The sequence below is a fragment of the Rhinichthys klamathensis genome, unplaced genomic scaffold (genome assembly GCF_029890125.1).
Source record: "Rhinichthys klamathensis goyatoka isolate OS25496 unplaced genomic scaffold, OSU_Roscu_1.1 h1tg000008l_1, whole genome shotgun sequence".
In the NCBI taxonomy this organism is placed as follows: Eukaryota; Metazoa; Chordata; class Actinopteri; order Cypriniformes; family Leuciscidae; genus Rhinichthys; species Rhinichthys klamathensis.
Window position 1 is genome coordinate 645,932 of NW_026606561.1, and position 26,569 is coordinate 672,500.

The following is a 26,569-nucleotide window of genomic DNA, read 5'->3' on the forward strand; positions in this document are numbered from 1 at the left end:
AGGCTACTTGCTCCAATTCGCTCGCAGACCCCCGAAATTCCAGGCGGTTATCGAGACATCGGTGAGAAGCGGCGTGAATCACGTGCTTCGCACCGAAGTTCAGGAATTATTAGCAAAAGGAGCGATAGAGTCAGTCCCTCCCGCGCTAATGTATTCGGGGTTTTACTGCCGCTATTTTCTAATTCCAAAGAAAGACGGCGGGCTCAGACTCATACTAGATCTGAGGCGTTTGAACAGGGCTCTCATGAGACGGCCTTTCAAAATTTTAACACTCAAACAAATTCTCGCGCAGGTTCGCCCGGGGGACTGGTTTGTTTCAATGGATCTGAAAGATGCATACTTTCATATTCAGATCGACCCTCGTCACAGGCCATTTTTGAGATTCGCCTTCGAGGGGAGGGCATATCAATACACCGTTCTGCCGTTCGGTCTGGCTCTGGCACCCCGTACATTCACGAAATGTATGGATGCAGCGCTCTCCCCGCTGAAAAGCCAGGGAGTGCGTGTGCTGAATTATCTCGACGACTGGCTGGTGCTAGCGCAGTCGAGAGACGAACTAATAGTTCACAGGGATTTGATTCTCAGCCATTTAAAGTGCCTGGGTCTCACAATCAATGTTGCCAAAAGCGAACTGAACCCCAGCCAGACTGTGGTCTTTCTGGGCACGGTTTTAGACTCGGTGACAATGACAATGAAACAATGAAAGCGCGGCTCACTCAAGAGCGCGCGCTCTCTGTGCAGACACTGGTAGCCGCATTCAGAGGTTTCAGAGACTGCTTGGTCTAATGGCAGCTGCATCATCAGTACTCCACATGAGATTACTGCACATGCGCCCGCTGCAGCATTGGCTGAAACGCCGTGTGCCAACCCATGCATGGCAGTCAGGCAGCCTGCGCATTATGGTGAATCAGGGGTGTTTGAGAACACTGATTCCCTGGCGGGCTCAGGACTGGTACCGCAAGGGGGTGACCATGGGGATAGTTTCCAGGAGGAAAGTGGTTTTTACAGATGCATCCAACATGGGTTGGGGAGCGCTGCACGAGGGCAAGCCTGCCTCCGGCCTCTGGTCGAGCACGAAGCAGAGCTTACATATCAACTGTCTGGAAATGAAAGCAGTTGGTTTGGCCCTGAAAGCTTTTCTGTCAAACCTCAGGGGTAACCACGTCTTGGTCCGTACAGACAACGTGTCTGTGGTGGCCTACATAAATCGCCAGGGTGGCATCAGGTCAGGCAACCTGTACGCTATGGCGAGGGACCTCCTCATGTGGGCACAAGCCAATCTGAGCTCTCTGAGAGCAGCGCATGTCCCGGGCGTCCAGAATGTGGGCGCGGATATGCTCTCAAGGGGAAACACTCCCCTAGGCGAGTGGTCCCTGAACCCTCAGACGGTCAGACTAATATGGGAGAGGTTCGGCGAGGCCGAAGTCGACCTTTTCGCCTCGAGAGCCAACACCCACTGCAGGGTGTTTTTCTCGAAAAACAGGGATGCGCTGGCTCATCTCTGGCCCAGCCGCCCCCTTTACGCGTTTCCCCCCGTCTCGATGATCCCACAGGTTATCGAGCGGGTCAGGGAGAGCGGATGCCCAGTCCTTCTGGTGGCTCCTCTCTGTAAATCCAGACCTTGGTTTCCGGAACTGGTTCAGTTGTCAGACACGACCCCCTGGCCTGTTCCGATGAGGAAGGATCTCCTCACACAGGCCAACGGAACGATGTGGCATCCCCGACCCGATTTATGGGCCCTCCATGTGTGGCCCCTAAACGGGTATCCGGGGACCTTCCTGACAGGGTCTTAAGCACTATCTCTGAAGCAAGGGCCCCGTCTACTCGGCGCCTTTATGCTTTAAAGCGGTCGGGTTTTTCCAGCTGGTGCTCGAGAAATCGTATTGACCCAGAGTCATGTGAGGTTTCGGTGGTGCTCTCCTTCCTGCAGGAGCTACTGGACGAGGGCCGCACCCCGTCCACGCTCAAAGTGTATGTGGCAGCCATCGCAGCGCATCATGCTCTGGTGGCTGGCCAATCACTAGGAAGGAATGACCTGGTGGTAAAGTTTCTGAAGGGTGCTAGGAGGATTAACCCCTCCAGGCCCCCTTCGGTGCCGCCTTGGGACCTCTCCACGGTACTTAGGGCCCTGAGGGGACCACCTTTTGAGCCGCTCCAGTCGGTTGATCTAAAACCACTTTCGCTAAAGACTGCTCTCCTGTTGGCATTGGCATCTATCAAGCGAGTGGGAGATCTGCAGGCCCTCTCAGTGAGTCCTGCATGTTTGGAGTTTGGATTGGATGACTCCAGAGTCATTCTCAAACCCAGGCATGGTTATGTACCCAAGGTGCTCTCAACGCCGTTTAGAGCACAAGTTATTACGCTATTAGCCCTTCCCCCTTCTGCCGAGGATGGGGAGGTTAATCTTCTCTGCCCTGTCAGGGCGTTGAGAATCTATTTGGAGCGTTCTGCGTCTTTTAGACAATCAGAACAGCTGTTAGTCTGCTTTGGGGGCCGATCTAAGGGTGATCCAGTCACTAAGCAAAGACTGTCTAGATGGATAGTGGATGCCATCTCTTTGGCTTACACCGCAGTGGGTCAGGTTTGCCCCATAGGTGTCAAGGCCCATTCGACCAGAGGTATGGCCTCATCGTGGGCTTGGTCATCTGGTTTTCCCATTCAAGATATTTGTGATGCGGCCGGCTGGTCCTCGCCTTCCACATTTATGAAGTTCTATAATATGGAGGTACCTTCCCTGCAGGCGAAGGTGCTTTCGGTATGATTGAGACCTGACAGTGGCTGGTCTTATCTACAAATATTACTGTGCATTATCACATACATATTATATAAACCCGCTTTGGCCGGTAGTAAGGTTATACTAATAATCCCGACGGTGTCTGGTTTTGTTAGTATATTCTGTTAGTTGTTACTGACTTATATATATATTATTCAGACCCGACTGTGTCTGGTCTGTTATATATACATGTACAGGGTTCTAAATTAACACCCGCCAAATGCGGGTTAAAATTAATTTTGGCGGGTGTTAATAAAAACTTACTAGCCAGTTTGGCCGGTGATGCATAAGGTTCTGTTCTCGGTCATTTATCCCCCTGGCAGTACTTCCTACATTTCCCATAAACACTGTGCCGTAATGCCACGTGATGACGTTTCATACGCCCATTGGCTGCGCGCAGTTTGCAGTGAAACCAGCGCGAGAAATGATCATGGAAACAAACGGAGCGTACGCGTCCGTCCACCAGAAAACACAAGGAAGATGAAGAACGAGCCAGAGCAGGGAGCAGACTGAAAGAGGAGGAAGCTAGTAAAGTAGCTAAAGTAAAAAGTTAAGATTAAACTAAATGCGGCGGTGGTTGGGACAGACTTCTGGGTTTAAATTTAAATGTCGTTTAACGAGAGATAGCCTACGTTTTTAAGTTTAAGGTTTTTGTCATTATTTCTTACAAGCTTATACATTAGGCAATATAGCCTATACACAACAAGCTTACTATATATCTTAAGGTTTTCTTTTAGTTGAAAACATTAAACAATATGTGTAAACAAAATATATAAACAACAAAAGCATTTAAGCTCAGGCAGCGCAAACGGGTAAAAAAAAGAAAAAAAAAAGAAGTAGACTGCGCAGTTATCGTACAGAACGTAGTCAGCATACTCGAGTCAGCATATGATTATCGTGTGTATATTGTTTCACGTTCATGTTGAGAAAAACAATAATATCCACATGCTCGAGTGAGAAAACGCGCTGCGCTGACACACAGGCGTTGCAGAGACGCGCGTGTGTGTGTGTGTGCAAAGTCAAATAACAGCACTTTGCGTTTTCTGTTCTTAAACCTGTCTCCCTCAACGAAACTTAAAGGAAGCATATGTCAAAATCATTTTGCTACCAGAAGATATCGGGGTACAGCTGCTGACCTGCAGTCGTTAATGCAGTGATGGACAGCTGCTTCCTCAGTCGACTGCTGTTTCTTTGTATTTCATGTGATTTCTCATTGTGGTGGTGATATTATGATAATAATAATAATTAATAATTGATTAAACGTAATTCCATTTTGTAATAGGCTATCATTTTCATCTAAGTAATTCCAAACTTCGCGAGGCAGACAACGACATTATGTGATCAAAAACACAATCCACTTGTTAAATGCTCCACCCAGTGCATTTAATTATAACTGCGAAAAAAAATTGAAGAAAAAAAGTATTAGTATTAGTATTTTATTTTTTTAATAATAATTACAGACCGAAAATTCGAATATCCGTGCACATCCCTAATAGAGATAGATCCCAAACTTGAAATGAAATGTTTGCACTTTCTGTCTTGTATTGTACTTTATATGTGTTTTTCATGCCAACAATGTTAATAAAATTATCAAATGCATTCAGTGGCACTCATAATTTCTCTTATTTTCACCGGAAAAAATTTGGCTAGTGGAAATTCTAAATGGCTGGTAACTTTAGAAAGTTACCAGCCACATTGGCTGGTGATCAAAAAAGTTAATTTAGAACCCTGTACATGTATATGCATATGTTATTGGGTTCTGGCTTGTTCTGTTAGCTCAGGGGTCCTGAGTGGCAGGGCAACCAGTTACTCAGAGTGCGGCGTTTTGCATGGTGTCCCCACTGCGTATAGCTACGCAATACGAAGTGACCGTTCGAAAGGGAACTACTCGGTTACTATCGTAACCTCAGTTCCCTGAGATAGGGAACGAGTATTGCGTAGCCGGCCGCACTATGGTAACTAGTGAAGTTGTCGCTTCAGTCGTATAAACCTGCTATAATGGCGAATTCGGGGGTCTATATAGGCTGGGCCACGCCCCCTCGACGGGCTCTGACGTTGGGCTAGCTCATTGGTCGTGCGTCAGATTTGCCCGCGCCATAGGCTTTATGCCGAGCGTCACGTGACCAAACCGGAAAACAGGTCTCATTGCATCCGCTTGTCAGAGAAAGTGTTAACGGCCGTAAGAACTAACTACCTTATCTATGGATTTTTAAGGTAATCAGCTAACCTACTAAGTTCACTTTGTTATTGGTGTTTTATGCTGTTTAAATATCTAAACGTTAGTGTGAAGAAGACAAATTAAAAAACTTTTAAATATCAATCTGCACATGCGAGGGACATTGGGTGTGCTCATTTTTGCGTGCTCCTTTTAAGTTATCTTGAGTAAAACCGCAAAAAAATTCATGAAGCACATACAAAAGACCTGAATCGGAAGCGATGTGACCTGTTTTCCGGCTTGGTCACGTGACGCTCGGCATAAAGCCTATTGGATGTGCAGTTGCTGCAGCACAGCCTATGAGCGGGTCAGACGCTCAGTGTGCTAGCTGTGCAGCTGCAAATGCGTTTTACATATAGGCTTCAGTAAATCGAGGAAAAGGAGTTTCCCCACTGCGTATAGCTACGCAATACTTGTTCCCTATCTCAGGGAACTGAGGTTACGATAGTAACCGAGTAGTTTTAATTTGAGCCACGTCCCCTCCTACCCCTAAATCTACCCATAACCATTCCTTAAAACTACGTAGGCTACAATTATGAAGAAAAACATAACGTTAACAGACGGACAAGTATAATCACAATAAAAAAATTTATCGCGAAAATGTCAAAACCGGTAGGCCTACCAAAAGTCGCTCACATGATGATGTGTTGCAGTCGCAGTCCCCTCTGGCAGTATTATAATAGTTTTGTATGAGGTACAGGGCAGAATTTAAGTTATTAATCCATGAAAATGTTAATCCGGTTTCGGTTCGATCTGTGAAGGCGCGCGCGCTTCTCCTTTTCAAATGTACTACACCGACTGAAACACGGCATGTCGCAATCTGAGACGAAGCAGGCAAGAGCCGTGCCGAAGTTATGACGTCACTTTATAGGCCAAAACGCGGAAGTGAGTTAGCATTTTAGCACTTCCGGTTCCCTCGCCCTAAGGTCTATGGTTTTTTTTAATGGGTTTTTGCTAAATCGCCTGAAATAAGGTCTGTGGTTAACAAAGGCTCTAAATATTTTCACGTTTTGATCTATTACATAAAACACACCAGTTATAACCTGCTTGTGGTTTTTTAAACTTTATTGTGTCTTAAATTTTTTAATTTGAATCATTTGAATTCATCACCAGCGAGCGCAGGATTTGACGTTTACGGCTATGGTTTACTAGCCTGACTTCGTCATACTCATATTCTAGTCTGTGAGTCTCATACTGCTCGTCTGCTCCATAGGGAACCAGGAAAAAAACAAAACTCTGCACTCAATTGGATAGACCTACAACCAATCAGAGCAACGCAGTAAGTGTTTTTTTTTTATGAGCTACGCAAATTGTCAACAGAACTCAACTACACGCGCACTGGAAGAAGTAGTAAAAATGAGTGTTGCTTCTTTTACTTGGTCCTCCATGAGTGCGACCAAAGGAGAAACCACAACGACCACAGGATTTTCATTGCGTCCCATCTTCTTAGCGACCATCAGAGCCAGCTGATAAAATAAACTTTTGCCGAATCCCGTAGGAAGGACGGCAAACACATCTTTCCGATCGACAAATCAAATGCCTTGATTGCAGTTCTCTGTTCATCTTTTAAAATGAATGCGCTGTCGATTTCTTTTACAACAGACGCAATAGCGGAATCTATACATCTCAATTCTCCAGCTGCAGTCATCTTTGAGGGAAACCAGTTCAACTGTTCAACCCAAGCGCTCTTTGATAACGTCATGACTGCAGATCATCTGTCCATCATCGTATAAAGCCCGCCCTGGCAATTTGATTGGGCCGACTAATTCTGAATCGATCATAATTACTCCTCAATGGATCGAGTCCAGACCGAACTTCCCGACCAAAAAATGTTGTGGGCGGGGTTGGGGCTGGCATCCAGGCTAATGGTTTACGGTCGCTGCTGAGAAATGGAGATGAAGATCACTGGATAAAAGGCTGAATTTGGATCACAAATTTAGCACAATGTAAAAATATGTATTCACAATAAGTGCATTGGATCAATTGATTAATTTAAATCTTACATTGCATTTAAAGACATAATGTGTGGGCCAAAATAATATAAATAACACAGATGATTTAAACATCAAGTCTAACAATTAGACATTGAGTGGTCAAAGGTGTCCGCCTTTCCAAGAAATCTAACATCACATTCTCTTATCACAGCGTCTGATGAGAAGAAACAGTAGGATACAATTATTATGATCTAACTAATTCTTCAGACACTCCCCCGTTTTATAACATCATAAGTGTCTTTCATAGAAATTCAAGTTGAAATGTCAAGCAGCATGACACTTCTCTAAACCTGGAGGTGTAAATAAAAGAATCTAAGAATGTTTTAGTAAAACCACTACGGAGAGCAATGCTTTTAAGTGACATTAAAATTGTTGTTTAAAGTCGTGCAAGGAGACGGCTGTGGGTTTGAAGGGAAGTGATTCATTGCTAAAGGAGCACTGTAAGACTCTGTTCTCACTCTTATGACCTATTTCACTTTCTGATTTTAGGACACGAGTTACATAAAACATTATGACCTAGAAAAAATATGAAAGTCAGCTACACCCGCATTAGAAACCACACGTTAACATTTGGAAATGAGGACGCCGCTGAACGTACGTAGTTCAGAACGATCCATATGTGTGGTTTTATCTATACTGTTACATATTTCATAAGACACAATACAATCATAATTCCATAATGCATTCACTCTATAACCAAAAGGTTAAGGTTTGAGTCCCAGTCCTGGTGGATATTCCAGTTGCTAAAAGGTTCTTTGTTTCAAAAGTCCCAAGTCAAAGGGACCGTGACACTCTCTAGCAAATCATTATCGCTCCATCTGAACTGGTGTTTCCAAGTGGTTTGACAGTATGTAAAATATTCCATGCATGCTGCATGTGTCTTTGAGAATAAATACAAATGTTGGTCAATAACACTTTAAATAGTTTTTTTATTTTTTATTCAGGGGACCTTTTACCACAAGTTAAATAACTGCATGGTAGCCAAGTATAAAAAAATCTAATTTATTGACTTAATGAAAACTTTAAAATGGCAAACATTATTTTGCTGAGTTCTGTTGACATAATAATGTTGATGATTATATTAACTTAATATTGTGAGTAATTTAAACTCAAATTTCTGCATTAATTGATTTACAAAAAAATGTGTAGTAGACCTAACTTAATGAAACTCTTTTGATAACTTTAGAAATTGGGGAGTGGATTTCTTGGTAATATGAAGCAGTTTGGTTCTTGACTCAATTTTAAAGAACCCTTTATGCCAAAAAAAAAAGGTTATATGTTTCAAATGATTGCATAATAGGTGTACTTTAATGTTCAATAGCTAATTTAAAAACAATTCTAGTGACAAAGTAAGATTACAAGCTGTTAATTCATAAAACTAAATCAAAATAAAAAATGAATAAAAAATAAATAAATTATTTAAAACTAAATCCATGATGGATACCTTAAAAGTAGGCTATATGAAGCACCCGACAGAACCTTCAACAACAATTTATTTTAAGAGTGTAGGAATACTAGCTTCATTATTTCATATTATTATAATGAATTTTACTAACTCTCATCAGGGCAAGAACAATTCAGTAGCCACACAAAGGATTCTTTCGTTTTTTCGTACTTCATACAGGTACTCTAAAATGCACAACCTAACTGGAAATCAGATCGTAATGGGTGCTCATCAGTACAAAGAATAGTCCTAAGCCTTTCTAAAAATATATCATTAAAAAATATGTCTGTACAAATCTGATCATTTCCCCCACCACTGATCATTATAACTGTTAGTCAAATTTAAAATGCCATACACTGTAAAAAAGGGTAACCTGTTATTTTACTTGATTTAACCCATAACAACAAATTTTTTATTGAATGTATTTGGGTATAATACTGTAGTAGACTGAGTACAACTCTATCTGTTCCAGTTGTTACGGCTAGGGGGGTGTGTACTCTTGTGTTGTTCAAGTTTGTTTAATTTAACACATTTACTACCGGCTTTTTTGGCTGACCAAAGTGCTGTACAATAATCACAATACAATACACATTGCACCAACAACAATGCAATGTGTTGTGTGGGAATTACCGGTTGCGGTATGTTCTGTCCTGTTGGATAGTCAGGTCATGCTGGTGTAAGCGCAGTTATTAGTAAACCGACCCTCCTGCATTCCCAGTAGCACCTCATTGCAGTACACAAGATCCAGGGGGCGGAGTTGGATCCAGATCTAAGGGGCGGAGATGGGTAGGATTAGGGGTGGGGTTAGGGATCAGGGGGCGGAGATGGGTAGGTTTAGGTATATGTAAGGGTAGGTTTAGGTATATGTGGATTTCGTGTTCTGCAGTGAGGACCATCTCTGCATTCCTCCCTCGTGTGTGTTTTTTTTTATACCAAGTTACCACAAATAACTTGATACTATGGAATTCATTGGCGTTCCGTCAACTGTTTGGTTAGACATTCTTCAAAATGTCTTATTTTGTGTTCAGCAGAAGAAAGAATGAGGATGTAAATGATGACAGAATTTTCATTTTTGGGTGAACTATCCCTTTAATGCTAGCAAAACTGAAGAAATCATGATAGATTCCAAAAGAAAACACATCAAATTGTCCCAGCAGATATTCAAGGGGTGGATTTTGAAACAGTGAAATTTAATAAATATCTTAATCTACTTAAACCAGGGATGGGCAACATCGGTCCTGGAGGGCCACTGTCCTACAGAGTTTAGCTCCAACCCTGAAAAAAATCACCTGCCTGTAACTTTCTAGTAATCCTGAACATAGATATCATATAATAAAGGCTAGATGTCTCGTCCGTGCTGCTGGCCAATGGAGGTCGACATCCGCACGTGGCGGCCATCTTGTCACAGGCAGCTCGCTCACTCGTAACATTGTGTTTTAATGGTGCATGTACTTTTAAATAACCATAACTTGCTCAATTTTCTACCGATTTTCAAACGGTTTGGTTTGTTATAAACGTCAGAGACATATTAATATTTATAACATATATGTTCAAGCATTCAGAATTATTGCCATGTTAATAACGTTTGTGAGAAACCAAACCGTTTGTAAATCCGTCAAGATTTCAGCGAGATAAGAGGATTTGTGTTAATAATTAATAATAATAATTCATTACATTTATATAGCGCTTTTCTGGGACCTCAAAGCGCTTCACATATGGAAGGGGGGAATCTCCTCAACCACTCTCCTCAACATGAGTGTTCATGCTGATCACTCACCTTACATCAGAGCCTGCCTGTGACAAGATGGCCGAACGGTGATGCCGGAAGTGACTCCGCCGTAAGACATCTAGCCTTTATTATATGATATCTATGATCCTGAAGACCTTGATTAGCTTGTTCAGGTGTGTTTGATTAGGGTTGAAGCTAAACTCTGTAGGACAATGGCCCTCCAGGACTGAAGTTGCCCATCCCTGACTTAAACAATAAAGCTTGTGATCACATGATTTACTTCTGTAAGGATCAGAACCATACGCATTTGCTGAGTCGACTGAGATCGTTTGGTGTGTGCCAGACTGTGGTATGTTGGGGTGGTGGGATTTCTAAAGGGGCGACGGGGGTGGAAATCACAAACTGATTAGGAGGGCTAGTTCAGTATACTGGGGTGCCCTCTGCCTTCTTTAGATGAACCTGGGCAAGATAGGGATATATGGGAAGCTTTCTTCCATTATAATTCATAAATCTCACCCCCTCTATGAAACCGTGTGGGGTATGTCTAGCTTGTTGCTCAAAATTGAGATATAGTAAGTGTTTCTGTCCATCTGCTGTAAGACTGTTTAATTAAAGTGATTTGCTGTAGGCCATAGTGTTTGACGTGTTTGGTTGGTGTAAATGTTCTTTATATATATATATATATATATATGACATTTACAGTATGTGTTGCTGCTGTGACATGCAAATTCCTGTGAAGTACATTTAAAAAAAAAATTTTTTTGGTTGATTCAGCAATATTAAATAATGTTTTGACTTGATTTAAACCAGTTCATTTAGGCTAGATGTTATATTTTTAGTGTACAATACCACAATACAAAAGAAAAGAAGAAAAAAAAGTCATTGTTAACATTTAAGAAGTCATTTTAAATACCCGTCAAAGTGATAAATGCCACACACCCTTTAGGTCTAATTATACAGTGTTTTCATTAATTTACTATTACATAAATCTATTTATGCCACAACACTCTTTGCAAAAGTAGACAGTCAGGTTTATCTTTGGCAGATATCTGGTCCTGAGTTTTTGTCTTTGTTCCAGTGACCTTCAATTTTTAACTAAAGGCATCGGAGTTTCCAACATCATTATTTTACCAGGAGGAAACACATTCAAATATGTTGGTGGCTCACTCTCTCTTTCAGGAAGTGCACTAAAAAAAAACCTCTGTTCTTTCCCACAGGCCATTTTTTCCTCTCTTCTTCCTTGTTGCACCTGTTTGACTGACAGGCCAGATAAGCTCTCATTGTAGTTAATTTTTTTTGCTTGTTTGTACACATGTACATCTGTATACGTAGGCACGGAAAACCCTGTCTCGGTTGTTTCCATGTCCGACCTATAAAGGCAGGGTTAGAGTGTCTCTCGCCCCATTTCACATCTGACTCTTGCTTTGAGGATCACACACACACACACAGAGAGACGATGACTCGGGTTTCAGCTAGCGTGATCGTGCTGATGGTTGTGGCTCTCAGTGTACTCTGTACAGATGCCTCACCTTTTTGTAAGTACATCTTTCTTTCCTTTATTTTATTTTATTAGTGGATTCATAATCAAGCTATTTGCATAGTCATGGATAATATGTTTTAGTTTTTACTCCTTTTCTGGAATAAGCGTTTTGTTTTTTAGGGACAATGACGTGGTAAATGTGTTTAAAATCCATTTATAAGTGTAAAAATGTTTTTGTAAATATCATTAGGCTATTATTATTTAAAAACTCAGTAGGTGTTAACATGCTCGTATTGGTGTGTTTACAGCGTGTTGCAGAAAGTACACCAAAGGAATGATCCCAATGAAATTTATCAAAGGATATTCCATTCAGACCATCACAAGAAACTGCCACATTGATGCTGTAATGTAAGTATAAGATGCAAACTATTCATAGTGGATTATTCATTAAATGACTGATTCCTGAAGAAAAATGAAAACTAAAAGATGATTTCTTACCCCACAGATTCCACACAAACAAAGGCAAGAACATTTGCACAGACCCCTCCAAAGTCTGGGTGATGGAGAACATCCGTAAACTGAGGTAAACTTGCAGAGATGTGATTGCTGTGGATACATAAGCACAAATGAATTGAACAACATTGAATTGAAGCTAATAATTCTGTTATTTCTTTTCTAATTTTAGGGAGAAAGTGCAAGCAATCAGCAAAAAACATTCAAGAACCTAATCTGACCACATCTGAAGCTAAACAGATGTTACTACAAGAATAACTCTTCATGGAGAAGGATCTATTTTTCTTTATGAAATCTGCATATGTACTCTGCATATTTGTATATGCATGTTATTTTATACTATTTGCTTGCTTGTTTTATTCAATGCATTAAAATAATTTTTTTAAGTAAATTGAAAACTTGCGTTTTGTATTTAATTGCGGTTCTTGTAGCTCAAACTTAATTAAATTGTACAAAAAATAATAACAATGATTGTAATAATTTTAACTATACATACTGTATATAAGTTTCAGGACAATAGCAGTAAAATAAATGCACATTAGAAGATGTAATACACCATAACTTGAATTTGAAAAGTTTACATATGACACAGGCAAAGTGAAAAAGTATACTTTATTGTTTTTGAAATATATTCCCCTTTTCAATAGTACATTGCAAATATAAAAAAAAAATGTTTTACTATCCTTAAATATTTTACAAGTATATTAGCATCATGCTTTTACCCATTTTAACAATACAACTTTTAACACACTTAAAAATAATTGTACTTTAGAATATTTTCTAAAAATATATTTTAGAAAAATATACTTGAAGTGAACATTCAGGGTGTATTTATTTGCACTTTACTTGAAAATGATCATTGTAACAATGCATTGAAAGTATACTTTTAAAATACATTATAGTATACACTAGTGTATTGCACAAAGTATAGCTAAGTAATATTTTGTTTGTTAATGTGTATTTGTTATTGAAGACAACGTGTGCAATGTATTGGGAATAAGCCAAAGGTATTACTGAGCAAATACTTTTTACTCAAATATAATACACTTATGTTATATTGCTTGTTTAGAAGACACTCGTAATGAATTTGTAATGTACTTGTAACACAAATAAAGTACACTTTAATGTCACTAATCTAGCATTTAATACTAAATACACTTAAAGTTACACTTTACTAAAATGTAATTACAACTAAAATATACTTAGACAAAATGAGTTGTTCCAAAATAGCACACTTCAAGTTAACTAATCATTAAAACACTTGCAGTATACTGTATTAGACTGGCTGCAAGTATACTTAGCTTTTTTCCTTCTTTCACCAGGGCATATTGAAAGTGCAGAGAAATATATGCTGTGATTGAATAAGGGAGGCTAATTCATTTGAATAATGTGCTGTGACTGGACAGAGAGCATTAACGAGATGATAGAAAGGTGATTAAAGGCTTAGGTGAACAATTCCCCATGCTTCAGCTCTGGGAAATAACATTGGCTATGATATGATCATCTAAGAAGAAGCACTGGAATGCAGAACAACTTCTCTCTGGGTTAAAACAAACAAACCTAGAAAGAGAATGTGTCAAGCGAATGCTTAGAATGCTTACACGCATTGTCCTTCTCTTGCGTGACGAAATTTACACACAGGCCTAAAAAGAAAAAGAAATAATAATCAGAAGATCCACATGGTGTCGCCCTACTCTATAAAATAAAACATTTTGATTTAAAATTGTCCTAAACCAGCGATTGTAGCCTCATCGTCAGATAATCAACAATAACAACAGATCTATTAATAAACTCAGTTGTTAATTCAATCTTCTATCAGAACAGAACTGCAGTGTTTATGAGTTCTTTCTTCATGTGTTTCTCATCTGACAGTATGAGAGAAACTAACAGATAGAAGGTGCTAAATCACAGTATAAATGAGCGAATCGGATCTTTAAAAAAAAAAGATTATAACCTTATTTATCTATCTGATAATGATCGAAGGGAAAGTTTAACAAATTGTGCCTACTGTAAATAAAAAATCCCAGTAAATGAGAACCAGGAAGAAAGACTACTATTCCCTGCAAACTTCGTTGTAGACCGGAGTGAGAGTATCAGGCTACAGTTTATCTCATACTGATAAGAAGATATAGCCCTATGTGAATATACAGAAATACAGGAGAAAACCGTAAACTAAAGAGACAGACTAGTTAATCCAAAAATGTAAATTCTGTCATTATTTAGGCTACTCACCCTCACGATGATCTAAACTCGTATGATTTAAAAGCAGATCAAGTATGAATGGGTACGGAAGCCAACATAAGACACAAAAGCATCATAAAGTTAGCCAATCCAAAAATATAGCCTAATTTAAGATGCATAGCCTATTGTATGAAAGGATATTTCCAACTTTACTAGATTAACACTTTGACGTTGAAGCTGAATATGGAAACCTCACCTGGCCAAAACGTCATTGTTAATTTTAACCGACTATGAAAATCTGTTTATTTTCCACTTTTTCATGTGCAGTGTTGGGGGTAAAGTAACAAGTAACGTGAGGTACGTAATCAGATTACTTTTTTCAAGTAACAAGTTATGGATTACTTTTACATTTACAACAAAATACCTGAGTTACTTGTTCAAATAAATAAATCAAGTTATTTCGTTTTCCCATTTATTGACTGACAGCTCTCTTGTCCTAGCCTGGGAAAACCCAGACAACTTTAAATTTAGATTTGCTCTGTTACAACTGAGAATGGTCTGGTTTTAACCAGGCTACTCTTGTCCCCATGTTAAGAGAAATCAGGAGTAAGTGTGCAGAGGTATTGTGTGCTGTGTGAACATGATGGCTATTGTAGTTAGTTGTAGACTCAATGTGAACATGCATTTACTCATCACACATGCAGAAACAGAGATTCAGTATTCTTCAAAATGAAACTCAATACGCAAACCTGCAATAATTAAATAACACAAATATACTTTATGTATTTAATCTCACTTTATTAACTAATGTCTTTGCTGATGATATTCAATGATACAGTTCAACCATACCAATAGGCAAAAATTACTTTAGTTAAAAATCACAATGGTGTTTTTTTATTTTATTTTATTATTATTATTATTGCTGACATTCTTCTGCAATCCAGAATGGCAGCACAGCTGAACGGTTTGTTTGAGCGGCGCCCACTACTGTACAGACGTGAATTTACATTTTTCCTTAAAGGGCCTTTACATTTGCCAAAATTAGAACTTCTGAATTAAATTAGAATTACAACTTTTTTGTTATTAATTGAAAAAGCAAGCCCAGCCAAGGCTAGAAAAGTAACGCAAAAAACACCAACAACAACAACACACACACACACACACACACACACACACACACACACACACACACACACACACACACACACACACACACACACACACACACACACACACACACACACACACACACACACACACACACACACACACACACACACACACACACACACACACACACACACACACACACACACACACACACAAAAGTAATGTAATGCATTACTTTCCATATAAACTATGCAATTAGTTAGTTTTTTAGCGAGTAACACAATATTGTAACACAGTTCTTTTAAAAGTAACTTTCCCCAACAGTATATCTTTGGTGTTACAGTCAGAGCACTAAAACACTAAAATGAACAGTGACATCTTTTTAAATTAAAACCTCCAACTAACTTTATAGTTCTCAAATAAAACTAATTATAATATTAGGCTACATACAAAACACAAAAATTCTACTTTTGCTATTAGTAAAATTGAATAGCGCATTACTCTTTTCGTGGACCATTTTTCTATTCCAGAGCACCCCTGAATTTTGCCCCCAAAAGTACATCTCACACACACACACACACACACACACACACACACACACACACACACACACACACACACACACACACACACACACACACACACACACACACACACACACACACACACACACACACACACACACGCACACACACACACACACACACACACACTTCCTGCAGGTGAGTTGTTTAATTACCAGCGACGCTCTCATGATGACATCATTGCCTCGGTCCTCTCTGCATGGCTGCACACACAGAGGACTTCCTGCTGAATAATGGAGAAACACACACATTCCAAAACACCCACACACACAAACAGGAACACGGCAACAAAACGGCTCCACTGCCCAGCTCTAATCTTTCCTTTTAATGCAACAGTGAGCAGCAAACTTCCGCCGGCACATGAACTCATACACGTATGTAATTGCTATCCATATTAGCCAAAACTCTTTTAGATAAAGACTAAAAAGCTAAGCATTCATATTCATAAGTTTCAGAGTTCACATCTTGGTTGAATAAAGCCTTTTGGTCATATATGGGATAAGTCCATTGATATGTCCCACCCCAACATCCTATTTAAATAAGAAATAAAGAAAATTGCACTCATTGGGGTCCTTAAAAATACACTAGCACTGAGAATAACTCAGACAGACAATGTCATTCTGCATTACTTTTGATTATTACATTTACAGCTCCAGGCAAGGAGGTGAGATCCCAACACTGCGGATCTGTGTTCAAACAGAGCTGTGCAAGAAACGGACTCCTTTAGGGCTCGGAAAGAACCATAAAACCTCAATCGCTCGGTTTATTGAACTAACCCATGACAACAGTTATTTATATACATCTTTAACTTTATAGCATTGAAGAACATGCAATAACAACCAATTCTGAGTGTCAATTCTCTGGGAATCCCTAGGTTCACTCACACTGTTTAAGAATTTGCTCTTGAAAATGTACTCAAGATGGCTATTCAACATCCTAAGCTGATCCTGAAAGGTAAACCAATCACTGCCTTCAAATTATAGGAGTAGAGCTCAGATTGGGGCCTGAAACAACATTATTTTCCTACCATACAATACCAATACTCAAGGTATTGAATATTACCATATTATTATCATATTCACATGGTATTTACATACGACTCTTTGTTAAGCCATTGGTTTTATATATAGGCCTGTAAGGAAAAAAATTATGAAGGGCCATTAAATTATTATAAGCGGAGTGGCCGTTACACCTCGGGTGTGCATTATTTTTTTAATAATTCAACGACCAGGAGCCAAACAGAGAAAGGACCTTTGAAATAACTTAAATAATTTGGCACTTTGGAACTTTAATGTGGTCAAGGAACTACTCTAGCTGTGCGTTTCCTGGAAAATAATTGCATTCAACGGCCCTCTGGTATAAACGCACAATATATTTTAAGCTTATTGCAGTGCTTCATGAGAGTGAGCAGTTCTTTTGGCAAAATTTGCTTGTTTCGATTCTCTAATTGGTGGAGATTTCTTTAAAGAATCATGGGTAATGTACTTTTTCACCAGGAATTCCTGTTAAACAGGATTGTTTTAAATAGAAGTTCAAATAATGTAGGCTGATGGCTTCAACAAAAGCATATACCATTTATTAACAACTTCATATAGCTCATAGTAGGTCTGTCTTTAAAGGTTTATAAGTTATTAATCAAAATCAGTTCCCCATGGAGAAAATGAATGGATTTTGTCGCTCCCTGCTGTCAAAGCACCGGTTTCAAAAAGAGCATATCCACCATAACAACAAACACTCAAAATCAGGACAGAGACACAATGCACCACTGAGATTTTATTATTCAGAAATTTTATTCAGATAATGTTCCGCTGAGAACATGGAGGAATGAAAGCTATAAGCAACAGAAAACAGACAGGATTAGACAATGACTGCGTTGCTGTGTTTCAGTATCTGGAGATTTTTTCCTTTGATGTCTGTGACAGTCGCACAGTCTCATGCCACATAAACTAAAAAGTTGCACAAGCACAAACTCACACCTCATTCGCTTGCAAGTGCACACAAAACACGAAACGGACACACATCTGACAGAGAGGACACAGTATTCAGCAGCAGGTGCCATTTTAGGCTCATTTCAGGCTGCAGTGAACACAGTATATAATTTGAGAGACAAAACAGCCAAATGAGAAGAACATCTGAATGATTACACATTCATCCTCCATTTCCTTCTATCCGCTACACACACACACACACACATACACAACCACCAATTAGATGCAGGAGGAAGCAGTCAGCGCGGCTGCTTCTATTTGCGTCTTCCTTGAAGAACTCCAGATCCGTGAGGATGAGAGCGGGAGAAGAAAGGAACAGAAAAGCTGATCTCCGGTGTACTGGCACAGAGTGTGATGTACGCTGGCATGACAGGCAGGAATCTGGGCCATAGTTACATTCATTGTTCAGAGAGCTGTTACAAAACTAAACCCACCGACAGCAATGAATGTTGATTATGACCTTTGAAGGTTATGCGTGTATAGAAGTGGGCGTGTCCGAGTGAGGTCAGTTGGGCTGAAGGGGGCGTGGCCTCAGGGCACAGTCAACGGTCGATGGTTTTTCAGTGTCAAAAACTCACCGACAGCGTTGAATGTTCAACAAGACCAGCAAGAGTGTGAGAAAGACTTACAAAATATTGTACTCAAACCTTGTCACGTGAACTTCTGTGTCCTCCAGAACCTTCAAGCACCTGCTGGAAGACAAAATGAGAATATGAGTGAAGAATTCAAAATAAGAAAAACTATTAGCACAATTTGATTTGGAAGACAGAGACATTAAAAAAAGACACGAGGATTGTTGCCACCTGGATCCATCGATTGGTTTGGATTGAATTGGGGGGGAATTAATTAATTAATAAAATAAAATAAAGTTATTAAAATGTTTAGGGTCAGTAAGATTTTTTATTACAACTTCTATTAAGCAAGGACGCATTAAATTGATCAAAAGTGACAGTAGACATAATGTTACAAATTATTCTTGTATGTTCTTTTGAACTTCCTATTCATCAAAGAATCCTAAAAAAAAAATGTATCATGGTTTCCACAAAAACCATTAAGCAGCACAACTGTTTTCAACATTAAAAACAATAAGAAATGTTACTTGACCACCAAAGCAGCATATTAAATGGATTTCTGAAAGATCATGTGACTGACGACTGGAGTAATGATGCTAAAAATGCAGATTTGCATCACAGAAAAAGTTATTTTAAATGGTAATAATATGTAACACTATTACAGTCATTACAGCTTGTTTATTTATTTATTTTTGCAGCCTTTGTGAACAACTCTAATAAAAGCTGTGTCTAAAAAAGCTCAAAAGAAGAAAATGGACAAAAAAAAGAATAGAATACTAAACAGAACAAAATTCCATCATATTTGCATGGCACTAAAATCCTAATAAAACTCTGGATTGAATGTACAATACTGAAATATTTTTTTAATTATTATTATAATACTGTTATTATAATACTATTATTATAATACTATAATACTGCTAATACTGTTGAAGAGGACCTTCACACACAAAACCAAAATCAATGGGGAAAATGCTCTCATAAAATCATAAAGTCAAATAAAATCTCATCATAAAAGAATAAAAAGTGATGTCGCTGCAGATAGTATTTCATATAATTTCAGTAATTTTGTAATAAAAAAAGAAAAAGAAATGCACGTTGACTTCTCACACACACATTCTTTCTTCTCAGACAAAAGATCAAGATCTGATTTGTTCCAAAACCAAACTTTTCACCCAAATCGCTCTACCATTACAAACACAATGCATGATGAATTCACACACCGCAGCACCTCTTCAGATGACCATGGGGGGTGAAAGGGTTTCCTATGGCAACAGCAGTATGAGGGAGGGATGTGATAATCCAGGGGGATTGTGGGTAGAGTGGATGTGAGTGTACGGGGGTCTCCTGTGAATCCAGACACTCAGCATTACATTTTCACGAGACAGAACACAGACTTCACACACAGTGCCCAAAATGAAATAGTATTAGGTAGTCCGGTTTATCCTGTATCACCCAAACCGTGTTCTCATATCAGTTTTGGAGGATTCTGTCACACCTCTGCAATCTTTGGATATTATCAGATATATATCAGGAAATTTGTATGAATCAAATATATGTGATCACTGTATAATCAGTTAAACATATACAACACCTCCATTAAAGTAGTCTATACATGTATCACTCAGACTGTTAATTTCTCAGTCTTAGTCTTCAAAGCTGGAAATAACATGGTCAGTGTAAATGATTTGCTTATATTTGATGTTCACATAGGCGGAAAAAATATATAGTTTTGACCTATACAATTCAAATCTATTTAGAATTTAACACGGATAATAATAAGAACCCATATTAATAATTGAGCACCAATAAGAGCAACTGATAATAACAGAGTAAATCAGCATATTAGAATGATTTCTGAAGGATCTTGTGACACTGAAGACTGGATAAATGATGCTGAAAATACAGCTTTGCATAACAGGATACATTACATTTTAAAATTTTAACATAGAAAGCAGTTATTTTATATATTTTACAATATAAAATTTTCTATTTTCTATTTTTGTCTGTATTTTTGTTCAAATAAATGCAGCCTTGGTGAACATAAGAGACTTTTTCTTTTTTCTTCCAAAAACATTACAAATCTTAATTATTCCAATCTTTTGACCAGTAGTGTACTGATCCTTTAAAATACACACTCACCCGTAGTCCCACAGCAGTCTGTCCTATAGCATATACCAAGAACACCAGAGCCTGTAGTGTAGCTTTCATTCCTTATTTGTCCTAACAGTACTTAGGGTGGTCCGAAGTGGTCCAACTTCACAAACTGAGAGAGAGAGAGAAAGAGCGTGCCTTCCTATATATACACGCATGTATCTTATATACACCCCTTAATGGCTTTCAGACATGGTGGTCTGGTCTTAACGTGGACTGTGGATGTGGCCTTTTTCAGCGTGTCTCCTTGTGGTCTTCCACAGAATTTGGGGGGGAAGTGGGGGGTTGGGAGGGGGCCCCGTTTTAGCTCTTAAAATACCCTGGATCAGGCCGTGGTCGAGCAGCTCGTCTATCAGCGCTGATTACACGTCGCTGGTGCTGCGGACAGGAGGCAATCAGGAACACGTTCACCCCTGATGTGTCTGCAAAACGCTTCCGTCCTCTACAGCCACCTGTGGTTTCCACCGATGTGGACGTGTCTTTACCGTGAGAGAGGAAAGGTAGACGATGTCTTAGGATTTCATTTTTGCTACAAAATATGACTTCATGCCCGAGCTGAAGACTAATTAAAGCAGCAATGCTAGGTTCTCAATTTTTAGTAGCGGGACATTAGTTCAACTGTTTTTAAAGCACTATAGTTCACTTCAAGTTGTTTCAAACCTGTATGAATTTCTTTCTTCTGCTGAACACAAAAGAAGATATTTTGAAGAATGTCGGTAACTAGACAGTTGAGTTGATGTACCCCATTGACTTCCAAAAATGAAAAAAAAAATTGAAAAAAAATACTATGGAAGTCAATGGGCTCCATATCAACTGTCTGGTTACCGACATTCTTCAAAATATCTTCTTTTGTGTTCAGCAGAAGAAAGAAATTCATACAGGTTTGAAATAACTTGAGGGTGAGTAAATGATGACGGAATTGTAATTTTGAAGTGAACTATTCCTTTAAGCCTTTTAACAGTAACAAGCTACTCTTTCAAACAAGTAACTGTATAATTTCATATGGACTTTGTATGAATCAGTTTGGTTAAAAAAATGATTCACTGATTAATATGTAGTGCTGGGGAAGTCTGATTCATTTTAGTGAATCGATTTGTTTGTTCAGATCAAACAAATGATTCAGTGACATGTAGTGCTGGAGATGTCGGATTCTTTTTAACAAATTTATTTGTTTGTTGACTTCAAACATGATTCACGCAAATGATTCACTGATTGATATGAAGTGCTGGGGTATTCTGATTCATTTTAGTTAATCAATGTGGTTGTTCAGTTCAAACAAAAGATTCACAGATATATGTTGTGCTGTGCAGATCAAGTCATTTAAGCCTAAGGGAATCAATTTGTTTGTATTTTAAAAAATGACTCACTGAGATTAGTGATTAATATGTAGGGCTGGGGAAGTCTGACTCATTCTGATTCATCAATGCGTTGGTTCAGTTTAAAAAAATGATTCACTGATTATATTAGTTTTTGTTGTTGTATACAGTGTAAATTTACCTTTTCAATGTAATGCTGTCATTACATTGACTTTACTAAATCTTTACTAAGACTTTATTTATTGCTTTTTTACTTTAATCTTTACTTAAGACTTTACTAAATCTTTAACTTCTAATGATTCCAGCAAAAGGACAATTATACAGTTTATCAGTCATTATACAAAAATATTTGACTACAGAATGTCGCGACTGACCAATCCGAATCAAGTTTCCATTTTGATGGTGTCTCTCTTGCCTTTGGTGTGTCTTTCATCTGAGCCTCAGCCCGTTTGTAAAGGACAACTGAAGAACAAGGCTCTCTTTTGAAGCTGCATGACTGTTTCGTTGAGATGCCGTTGGACAGCAAAGGAATGCCAGACGGTCCGATGAGATAAAAGAGAAGCTTCCCCCAGTTACCACAGCGATACAATCTCAAAGTGCTGCAGGTGCCATGAAACTGAGGTAGGGGGCCGGGAAAACAGTTAACCTAATCAGCCCTTGATAGGAAACAATGTAAATAGAGAGAGAGAGAGATAAAAGAGAGAGTTCAAATAAGGAGGATTAGCTGAATGAACAGCTTCTTGGAAACAACATATCCTACAAGTAATATTACAGTGCTAATAGGTCAATTAACGCATTAAGCAGTCAAATTTATTTTTATAATGACCACTACTCTATATATTTCAATTTTGCATCATTACTACAGTCTTCAGTGTCACAAGATCCTTCAGAAATCATTCTAATATGCTGATTTTGGTGCTCAAGAAACATTTCTTCTTATTATTATTGTTGATAATAATGTGCTGCTTAATCTTTTTGTGGAAACATGTATGTATTTTGATGAATAGAAAGTTCAAAACATCATTTATTCCAAAGAGAAATCTTTTGTAACATGATATGTGTCTTTGCTGTCACTTTTGATCAATATGTATTAATATCTTTCAAAATAATAATAATAATAATAATATCTTACTGACCCCAATCTTTTGAATGGCATTGTACCTGACGGTTTAAGGGGGTTCCCAGAGCGTTTAACCACAAGTGTGTCAGGTAGACAGTAAAATGTGTCACGTAGGCATTTAACCTTGAGGAAAACAGTTCAAGTGCTCAGGGCTATTTCACCGTCTCTGAAGCTTGTTTTAATTTGAGGCACAAAAAGGTAAACCCCAGTTTAAACCTTTGACCCTCAACCTTTAGGAATGCAGCACCGAGTCGCTGGTTGCATTGTTCCAATAACCCCCTAAAGGAAAGAGTGTGTATGAACGCATTAGTGTGCGTGTCTACAAGAGGCATTTAGAGTGCTGTCAGGCTTTGAGTGAGAGTTTGTCTCTAATATCAGCCTGAAGGCTTTCTACGGGTCACCTACTACAGACCTGAACTCAGAGACCGTCTGGTACTGTGACTCCCCCCCACAAACACACACACACACACACCCAAACACTGATTTACACGCACACAGATGTTTTCTACACTGCAGACAAAAGGATGTTTGTCAGACATGCCTATGCACAATGTTTCCTATTGTAAAAAACAATGACTGGACAACCCATTCAATCTCTGGCAAATTACCACACAGATACTCACTTTCCTGTTAATCACCACAGAGTTCATTCAAAACCCTCAAAGCAACACAGAGAGATGAAAGAAAGACAGCGAGAGGAAGACATCACGACTAGTACATTTCTAAATGTTCTAAACTTGCCGTCAAACGATATAGCCAAGGTCGATATATCGGTTGATATTTGACATTTTTTAATTATCACATTTTATTAATTACATATGTTTTTCTGCTTGGTAGACAGGTCGGAAGCATGACTTCTATTTTTTTAATAGTGTGTAGGACTTTTATTTTGAAAGCACTGAGAATTCCAGAGCCTGAATGTCCGAGCTCCCATTTTCTGTCTTCATAAATTTACTGCCTTTGTTTAACAGTTCTGTCTAATAAATTATTAGACAGAGCTGTTAAACAAAAAAGTAAATGGTATACGAAAAACTCTTATAGGGTTATCTTTTAATTAATATTTTTAACTATTTCTTTATTTGTGAAAAACTCTATAAATGGATTACAGAATCAAGAACTTGCAATCTAAAATATAAATCTGTTTTTTACATCTGTTTTCTGTTTTTTACAGGTTTTTATCATATTTATTTTCAAATTATTTATTTCAAATTTAGTACATATTATGTAAAATAATATATACTAAATTCAGCAATTGTTCAGCAATTTCTTACCATCTTTAAATTAGATTGTCTGATATCATATCTATCGGCTTTATATTGGCCATCGGCCACCCTGCTCTAAGGTATTGGCATCGGCAGTAAACAATATAGTTTGGGGACATAACTAAACTAAACTGAAGTATATTTTGAGCTTTAATCTCCACAATAAATCAAACTTCCCCATCTTAAAGCCAGCAACCAATCAAACAACCAAAACTAAACTGATAAAACCAATTGGTCAAGGTTTGGCTGGTTAACATGGGCAAGTTTGCCTCTGCTGGTAGATGCCAAAACTACACCATTCTGTTGCCAAAAAGCTTTTTTTTTTTTTTTTCATGAACGGGCTTTCAAAAGAAACACTGTAATCTTCTAATAATAATTAAAAAAATATTTCAGTATTGTACATTCAAGTAATTGTAAAGGTTTAAATAGTGTAATATGAACTGGCCATGAGCAACAATGGCAGAATTCGAATCACATGCAGTTCAAAAGTCTGAGGTTGGTAGTATTTTTTATGTTTTTGAAGTGTCTTCTGCTCACCAATGCTGCATTTATTTGATCAAAATTACAGTAAAAACTGTAATATTGTAAAATATTACTACAATTGAAAATAAAATAAAAAATGTATTTCATTCCTGTGATGCAAAGTTGAATTTTCAGCATTATTAGTCTTCAGTGTTGCATAATCCTTCAGAAATCATACTAATGCTGAAAAAGTAAACAGTTGTGTGCTGCTTAATATGTTTGTGAAAACTGTGATGCATTTGCTCAGGATTCTTTAAAGAACTCGAAAGGTCAAAAGAACAGCATTTTTTTTTTTCATATATATTTTTTGTAAAATTATAAAATGTCTTTTTGTCACTTTTGATGAATTTAATGCATCCTTTGAAAAAATAAATCTTACTGACCCCAATCTTTTGAGCAGTAGTGTACGCCTGTAGGGGTTATGCACCAGATGAGAAACTCCCATTAGGATGAATTCAAGTATCATACAGTAGCTCTTCTTGAATAAAAAAATAAATAAATCAAACAGCCCTACAACCACTCAAAACCTCAAACCAGCTAAACAATTCCACTATAAAACCAGCTACCAATCTGGAAGCACCAATTAAACAGCCCCACCTTAAAACATAAATCAATCAAACAGCTCAAACTGTTCTCCTTAAAACACATCGAAATGTTGGCCCTTCCTTTCACCCTGAATGCCCCTTTTTGGAGTGGCGAGATTCCAGAGTACAGTGAGACTGTTTACTCCACGGATCACAGCAGACAGACATAAAGCTTTCACCCTACCTCCCTCACATAGCGGCAACTGCATTAAAAGGACATAAATCTGTGGGAGTGGACATGCAAGAATGTGTATGAGCGTATTAAAGAAAATAAACCTGATGTCAGTCAGAGAAACCAAAGCCCTGCAGATGTGATGATGTCTCCGTGTGTGTTGAAAGAACAACCTTTACCTTGCTTTTTTGGTCAAGAATGGTTTTCATCGTTCCCCCTTCTCTCATATTTGATTCACGGTTTATTAGAGGCTGTTCCACAGACGTCACTTACACATGGAAAGCCATTGTACAGTCGTTTTTAAATAAATTGACGGATGTATGGAGCCCTTATATGCGACATAGCCTAATTTTTCTTGGAACGCACAAACTGCAATAAATCCCTTATATGAAGGGCTGGGAGCCAAAACCCAAACAATCATTTACATAAAATATATCTACAGCATGTCAGCTTTTGGAAAGTCCATCATTTTGCTGTTTTTCTTATTCAACACTGTAGTATTTCATCCTCACGGCTTACTTGGAGGTCCGATGAGGACAAGATGTGCGTGTGTGTTGTAGTTCTTGAAGGCCGACAGTTTATTTCTGTTCCTGCGTCGCGACGCACTTTTGCCAAGTCAGCGAAAACCCTGCAGCTTCTTGGAGACAGAGTGTGGGTGAGAGGGAGCGCAAACCCACAGTCAAAACTTCAACAGCTCCTACCGTCCAGCACAGCGTCTGAAAAACACAAAAAAGTCACACACTTACATGATCATGCTCGAACTTCTTGGCCCCCGAGCAGCTGAAACAGTAAAAAGAATATCACATGGCTTCCCCGCCACACAATACGGTCATAAAAGAAAAAGTGCACAGCTATG

General features: G+C 38.6%; 1 protein-coding gene and 1 long non-coding RNA gene across 2 annotated transcripts in view; one reads left to right on the forward strand and one right to left on the reverse strand.

Annotated features, from left to right (window-relative positions):
- The first annotated feature begins 11,541 nt into the window (after positions 1 to 11,541).
- ccl20a.3 (chemokine (C-C motif) ligand 20a, duplicate 3) lies at positions 11,542 to 12,546 on the forward strand. The gene is made up of 4 exons (XM_056260454.1): positions 11,542 to 11,690; positions 11,944 to 12,043; positions 12,141 to 12,218; positions 12,321 to 12,546. The coding sequence occupies exons 1-4, from the start codon at positions 11,612 to 11,614 to the stop codon at positions 12,361 to 12,363; spliced, it is 300 nt and encodes a 99-aa protein (XP_056116429.1). The 5' UTR covers positions 11,542 to 11,611; the 3' UTR covers positions 12,364 to 12,546.
- A 9,804-nt stretch (positions 12,547 to 22,350) lies between these two features.
- LOC130092438 (uncharacterized) overlaps positions 22,351 to 26,569 on the reverse strand; it is a 15,165-nt gene continuing 10,946 nt past the window's right edge. Inside the window, exons 2-3 of the long non-coding RNA XR_008807924.1 lie at positions 26,233 to 26,429; positions 22,351 to 22,709 (exon numbers count right to left, since the gene is read on the reverse strand). This is a non-coding gene — a long non-coding RNA (uncharacterized LOC130092438). The remainder of the gene's footprint in view (positions 22,710 to 26,232; positions 26,430 to 26,569) is intronic.

What these genes read in the sequence shown, in the direction of transcription:
- ccl20a.3 (XM_056260454.1), top strand. Translation starts at nt 11,612, where the DNA reads ATGACTCGGGTTTCAGCTAGCGTGATCGTGCTGATGGTTGTGGCTCTC. An exon ending in TACAGATGCCTCACCTTTTT is followed by an intron (nt 11,691 to 11,943) that starts GTAAGTACATCT and finishes GTGTGTTTACAG; the next exon opens with CGTGTTGCAGAAAGTACACC. An exon ending in TGCCACATTGATGCTGTAAT is followed by an intron (nt 12,044 to 12,140) that starts GTAAGTATAAGA and finishes CTTACCCCACAG; the next exon opens with ATTCCACACAAACAAAGGCA.